The sequence below is a fragment of the Lepidothrix coronata genome, unplaced genomic scaffold (genome assembly GCF_001604755.1).
Source record: "Lepidothrix coronata isolate B3197 unplaced genomic scaffold, Lepidothrix_coronata-1.0 Scaffold105, whole genome shotgun sequence".
NCBI classification, from domain to species: Eukaryota; Metazoa; Chordata; class Aves; order Passeriformes; family Pipridae; genus Lepidothrix; species Lepidothrix coronata.
This window is the reverse complement of record NW_016690285.1, coordinates 1,992,647-1,999,668: the sequence shown is the minus strand read 5'-3', so window position 1 is coordinate 1,999,668 and position 7,022 is coordinate 1,992,647. Positions and strand designations below refer to the sequence as shown.

At 44.1% G+C, this 7,022-nt stretch overlaps 1 protein-coding gene across 1 annotated transcript in view; it reads right to left on the bottom strand.

The window, feature by feature from the left end:
- Window positions 1-4,463: 4,463 nt before the first annotated feature.
- FMNL2 (formin like 2) overlaps window positions 4,464-7,022 on the bottom strand; it is a 129,396-nt gene continuing 126,837 nt past the window's right edge. Inside the window, exon 26 of the mRNA XM_017823713.1 lies at window positions 4,464-6,344. Within this exon, the coding sequence (XP_017679202.1) occupies window positions 6,238-6,344 (107 nt within the window). The 3' untranslated portion in view covers window positions 4,464-6,237. The remainder of the gene's footprint in view (window positions 6,345-7,022) is intronic.

Genomic DNA, 7,022 nt, shown 5'->3' with positions numbered 1-7,022 from the left:
CCCCAGAATTATTTGGGATGTTTCCTGGAATTATTTGGTTTTTTTCCTGGGATGATTTGGGATTTTTCCTGGGATAATTTGCGATATTTTCCTGCATAATTTGGGATTTTTTTCCTGGGATAATTTTGGATTTTCCTTGGGATGATACGGGTTTTTTCCCCGTAATTATTTGGGTTTTTTTCCTGGAATGATTTGGCATTTTTTCCTGGAAATATTTGGGTTTTTTCCTGGGATGATTTGGGATTTTTCCCGGGATCATCTGGGATTTTTCCCGGGATTATTTGGGATGTCTCCTTTAATTATTTGGGGTTTTTTTCTGGCATGAGTTGGGATTTTTTTCCTGGGATCATCTGGGATTTTTTTCCCGGGATCATCTGGGATTTTTTTCCCGGGATGATTTGGAAGTTTTTTCCTGGAATTATTTGGGGGTTTTTCCTGGAATTATTTGGGGATTTTTTCCCAGGATGCTTTGGAATTTTTCCCGGTATCATCTGGGATTTTTCCCGGGATTATTTGGGATGTTTCCTGGAATGATTTGGGGTTTTTTCTTGGGTTGATTTGGGATTTTTTTTCTTAGGATCATCTGGGATTTTTTCCTGGGGTGATTTTTTTCCTGGGATCATGTGGGGTTTTTCCCAGGATTATTTGGGATGTTTCCTTTAATTATTTGGGATTTTTCCCTGGGTGATTTGGGATTTTTTTTCCTGGAATTATTTGGGATGTTTCCTGGGATCATCTGGGATTTTTTTTCCTGAGATGATTTGGGATTTTCCTTGGGATGATATGGGATATTTTCCTGGGGTGATTTAGGATTTTTTTCCTGGGATCACCTGGGATTTTTCATGGAATATTTTGAGATTTTTTCTTGGAATCATCTGTTTGTTTTTTTTTTTTTCCTTGGGAAGATTTGGGATTTTTTCCTGGAATAATTTGGGGGGTTTTTCCGGGGATCATCTGGGATTTTTCCCAGGATTATTTGGGATGTCTCCTTTAATTATTTGGGGTCTTTTCCTGGAATGATTTGAGATTTTTTCCTGGGATCATCTGGGATTTTTCCTGGAATGTTTTGAGATTTTTTCTTGGCATCATCTGGGATTTTTTTCCTGGGGTGATTTGAGATTTTTTCCTGGGATCATCTGGGATTTTTTTCCCGGGATGATTTAGAATTTTTTTCCTGGAATGATTTGGCATTCTTTCCGGGAATTATTTGCGGTTTTTTTCCTGGGATCATCTGGGATTTTTCCCAGGATTATTTGGGATGTTTCCTTTATTTTTTGGAGGTTTTTTTGCTGGGATGGTTTGAGAATTTCTCCTGGGATCCCCTGGGAATTTTCCTGGGATCACCTGGGATTTTTTCCTGGGATGATTTGGAATTTTCCCTTGGATCATATGGGGTTTTTCCCAGGATTATTTGGGATGTTTCCTTTAATTATTTGGGGTTTTTTCCTGGATGATTTGGGATTTTTTTCCTGGAATTATTTGGGATTTTTTTCCTGGAATTATTTGGGATTTTCTTCCTGGGATCATCTGGGATTTTTTTTCCTGAGATGATTTGGAATTTTCCTGGGGTGATTTAGGTTTTTCCTGGGATGATTTGGGAATTTCCTTGGGATGATTTGGGATATTATCCTGGGAGGACCTGGGGTTTTTCCTGGGATCATCTGGGATTTTTCCCAGGATGATTTGGGATTTTTCCTGGGATAATTTGGCATTTTTTCATGGAATTATTTGGGGTTTTTTGCTGAGATGATTTGGAATTTTTTCCCCTGGGATGATTTGGTTTTTTTCCCAGGATGATTTGGAAGTTTTTCCTTGGGATGATTTGGGGTTTCCTTGGGATGATCTGGGATATTTTCCTGGGGTGATTTGGGATTGTTTCCTGGGACCATCTGGGATTTTTCCTGGAGTGTTTTGAGATTTTTTTCTTGGTATCATCTGTGTTTTTTTTTTTTTTCTTGGGATGATTTGGGATTTTTTTCTGGAATGATTTGGGGTTTTTTCCTGGGGTGATTTGGGATTTTTCCTGGGATCCTGTGGGGTTTTTCCCTGGATTATTTGGGATCTTTCCTTTAATTATTTGGGGTTTTTTCCCTGGATGGTTTGAGATTTTTTCCTGAATCATCTGGGTTTTTTTTTCCCGGGATGATTTGGAAGTTTTTTCCTGGAATGATTTGGCATTTTTTCCTGGAATGATTTGGGTTTTTTCCTTGGGATGATTAGTGGTTTCCTTGGGATGATCTGGGATATTTTCCTGGGGTGATTTAAGATTTTTTTCCTGGGATCATCTGGGATTTTTCCTGGAATATTTTGAGATTTTTTTTCTTGGCATCATCTGTTTGTTTGGTTTTTTTCTTGGGATGATTTGGGATTTTTTTCCTGGAATAATTTGGGAGTTTTTTCCGGGGATCATCTGGGATTTTTCCCAGGATTATTTGGGATGTCTCCTTTAATTATTTGGGGTCCTTTCCTGGGATGATTTGAGATTTTTTCCTGGGATCATCTGGGATTTTTTTTCTTGGGGTGATTTCGGATTTTTTTCCTGGAATTATTTGGGATTTTTCCAGGGATCATCTGGGATTTTTCCCCAGAATTATTTGGGATGTTTCCCGGAATTATTTGTTTTTTTCCTGGGATGATTTGAGATTTTTTCCTGGGATCATCTGGGATTTTTTTCCTGGAATTATTTGGGATTCTTCTGGGAATCATCTGGGATTTTTCCCCAGAATTATTTGGGATGTTTCCTGGAATTATTTGGTTTTTTCCTGGGATGATTTGGGATTTTTTTTCCTGGGATCATCTGGGATTTTTCCTGGGCTAATTTGCGATATTTTCCTGCGATGATTTGGGATTTTTTCCTGGGATAATTTGGGATTTTCCTTGGGATGATACGGGTTTTTTCCCGTAATTATTTGGGATTTTTTTCCTGGAATGATTTGGCATTTTTTGTGGAATTATTTGGGATTTTTTTCCTGGAATGGTTTGGCATTTTTTTCCAGGGTTGATTTGGAATTTTTCCTGGGATCATGAGGGGTTTTTCCCAGGATTATTTGGGATGTTTTACTTAATTATTTGGAATTTTTTCCTGGGATTGTTTGAGATTTTTTCCTGGGATCATCTGGGAATTTTCCTTCCCAGGATGATTTGGAAGATTTTTCCTGGAATTATTTGGGGTTTTTTCCTTGGACAATTTGGGATTTTTTTTCCTGGGATCATCTGGGACTTTTTTTCCCGGGATGATTTGGAATTTTTCCTGGATTGATTTGGCATTTTTTTGTGGAATTATTTGGGATTTTTTTCCTGGGGTGATTTGGGATTTTTTCTTGGATCATGTGGCGGTTTTCCCAGGATTATTTGGGATGTTTCCTTTAATTGTTTGGGGATTTTTTCCTGGGATGGTTTGGGATTTTCTTCCTGGGATCATCTGGGATTTATTCTTGGGATCATCTAGGATTTATTCTTGGGATCATCTGGGATTTTTTCCTGGGGTGATTTGCGATTTATTTCCTGGGATCATCTTTTTTTTCCCGGGATGTTTTGAGATTTTCCCTGGGGTGATATGGGATTTTTCCTAGGATGATTTTGGATTTTCCTTGGGATGATATGGGATATTATCCTGGAATCATCTGGGATTTTTCCCAGGATTATTTGGCATTTTTTCCTGGAATGGGGTTTTTTCCTGGGATCATCTGGGATTTTTTTCCTGGGATGATTTGGTTTTTTTTCTTGGCGTCATCTGGGATTTTTTCTTGGGGTGATTTGGGATTTCTCGTGGGATGATTTTGGATTTTTTTTTTCTGGAATGATTTGGCATTCTTTCCTGGAATTATTTGGGGTTTTTTCCTGGAATGATTTGGCATTTTTTCTTCAGTTATTTGGGATTTTTTTCCTGGGATGATTTGGGATTTTTCCTGGGATCATGTGGAGTTTTTTCCAGGATTTTTTGGGATGTTTCCTTTAATTATTTGGGGATTTTTCCTGGGATGGTTTGAGATTTTTTTTCCTGGAATCATCTGGGTTTTTTGTTTTCCTGGGATGATTTGGGATTTTTTTTCCTGGAATTATTTGGGTTTTTTTCCTGGGATCATCTGGGATTTTTTTCCTGGGATTATTTGGAATTTTTCCTGAGATGATTTGTGATGTTTCCTGGGATAATTTGGGATAATTTCCTGGGATCATTTGGAATTTTTTCCTGAGATGGTTTGGGATTTTTCCTGTGGAGATTTGACATTTTTCCCTGGCGTGATCAGTAATTTTCCTGGGATGATTTGGGATTTTTCCTGGGATCATCTGGAATTTCTTTTTCCCGGAGTAACAAAGAGTAAATTAATGCTGCAAATCACCTGGGGAATCATTTCCCCCCAGAGCTGCCCCAACCTCCAGGAGTTCTCCTGTCCAACATCACCAGCATGGAAAGGAAAAAAAAAAGGGAAAAGTGCCCCAAAAAAACCCGGTGAGGATTTGGCTGTAGTAGTGTAAATAGTTTATTTGATTTTATGGCAGGAACAGACCAGGAAAGGAACGTGAACTGCTTTAGAAAACACTCTAATCTTGCTAAGAAGCAGATCTATTACTAGAAAAATATTAAAGAGAACATGCCAGCCTGGAGAATTTTGGGTCTTTCGTTAAAAAAATACCTTTGAGCCGAAGAAGAGGAGATCTGGTGCTTGTAACCAACAATCTATCACATTGAATTGAAAATTATCCCATTTCTTCCGATTCAAACAACTCCTTGGGACTGCCAGGGAGGCAAAGGAGGGGGTGGCATGTTCTCTTTAGTGGGTCAAGTGCTGCAAAATGCAAGGAATTGGCAGTTTTGAAAGTCAAAAATTCCTGTAAATAGGTCAACGTGGTAACTCTGAGCCCCAAACTGTCCGTTTAGTTAAATATAAAAACAAAAACTATAAGTTAAAATAACATTCAGATTGTATAGCACAGGCTTGATGCATTTATTTCATTTTAAACAATATTTACAATATTACCCAGAGGCTAAAGGGGGGGAGGGGGGGGATAAAAGAGAAGTGTAAAAACCATAAAAAACTGCACCAATTTTGTAGCAAAATATCTGTACATTTAAAAACAGATTATCATATAACTACACATTATCCGAGGGGGGGAAAGATTCCAGGGACCTTCACCAGTGGAGGGAGCACAACGGGAAAGGGCCAAGAAATTCCGTGGTTAAATACTATACAAGAAATTTTACAATGAACAGGGGGATGTGACGAGCCCAGGGAAGAAGCTGGAAGCAAAAAAGGGGTCTTGGAAAGGACAAATCTCTCTCTTCAGTCCAGTTCTTCCCAGCTGAGAGGATCAAGGGGTTGGATTCCTCCTCCTGCTGCTCCGGGAGCTGGGGGTGCACGACGGGCCTAAAATGTCTCCTGTCCCTTTTTAGGCTTGGAAAAAGCCATTTTGAACCTAAAACCTCCCCGGGGTTTTAGGCTGGGCTTGTCTTTGGTGCCCAAAGGAGCCTCAGCAGGGAACGGGGGTGGGATTGGCCCGGGGTGTGATCCCACAGAGCAGGGCTGGGCTGGTTCCCCAGTGAGGAACTGGACTGAGGTGGTCCCTAATACTGATTACTGAGGTGTTAATTGGCTTAGTGCTAATTAATAAATAGCTGTTACTCCAGAGCTGTGAGTGCCGGCCGGGCCTCCCCCTCCCTGTCCTGGCCCCCAAAACCCCCCTGGCCTGGGGGTGACCTCGTTTGGTTCCTCTCCCTGGGATCGTGGATGTGTTGGGTCCCACATCCAGCTCCGGAGGTGCCGAGGGTGGGAAAAGGGCTGGGATTGTTATTCCTACAGAAAGCCCTTCAGTGTCTTCCTTTGTGATCAAACCCCAAGCCATAAGTGCAGCCGACACCCTGGGCACCAGCACAGGGATCAGTTCAGAGCCGAGCATTTCAAAGCTGAGCACATCCCAGTATTCCCAGTTTCCAACCAGCGGAGAGAGACCAGTCGCCGAACGCCGCCCTCAGGCAGCCAAACCAACCCCCCAGACCAGCAGGAATTTTACATTTTGGTTCCGGACGCCGTGGGACATGTCCGAGGACACCCCTCAGGCCGGGTCCCTCAGCCCAGGTCCCGGCGCTGTCCCTGGAGCAGGTCCTTCCATCTCAGGCACTTGGTGGCTCCGGGGCGGTTCCCAGCCGTTCCCAGGCCCGGCGCGTGGGTTTGGCCGCTCCCAAAGGCTCGCCGAGCACGGAGTGTCCGTGGCCGAGGCCCCCGGGGAGCCCCCCGGGGCTCACATGGCCACGTCGGGGCCGTTGGGGCGCAGGCCGTGCTCGTCGAAGCGGCGGCGGATGCTCCTCCTCAGCGCGTCGGCCCGGCGGTACGGCTGGTTCCGAAGATCTGCGGGCAGGGAAGGGCCTGGTGAGCTCGTCCCGGGAAAACGGCCCCCCCGGACACACACACGCACACACACAGAGAGAGGCCAGACAAGGAAAGTCCTGCTGGAAGCCAATCAAAGCAGCTTGTGGAGGGCAGAGAAGGGGGTCGGCCCCGAGGGGAGCGGGGGCTGCCGTGCCCGACTACGCGCCCAAGCAGCGGGGTAATACTGGTGGGACCGTGTGGGACCGTGTGGGGTGGGAACATCCATCAGAGAGGCACCATCACCCCAAATCGGGGGGTCCATGTGTGCCCCAGTCCTCCAGAGCCTCCCTCATTCCCACAGCGGGATGAGGGAGATGTGCAACCCACAGTCCCGTGGGACGCGTTTGGCCACAGCGGGATGGAGCTCTGACCCCTGTATCCCCATTCATCATGGAACCATTCAGGTTGGCAAAGATCTCTTAGATCAAGTCCAACCAGATTTAAAGGTGGGAAAAACAGCTGGTGCTCGGGATGCTCCAGCTGCTGTCCTGCCCCGTGGCTGGAGCAAAACCTCCTCAGCCAAAGGGTGTGGAGTGGCCAAACCCCTCCCTCCTCATCCTCATCCTCCTCACCTGCAGCAAAGCCCAGCCCAACCCACCCCACTGCTGGGGAGGTGAGAGCTCAGGAGGGAACACTGAGCATGGAATGGATGGATGG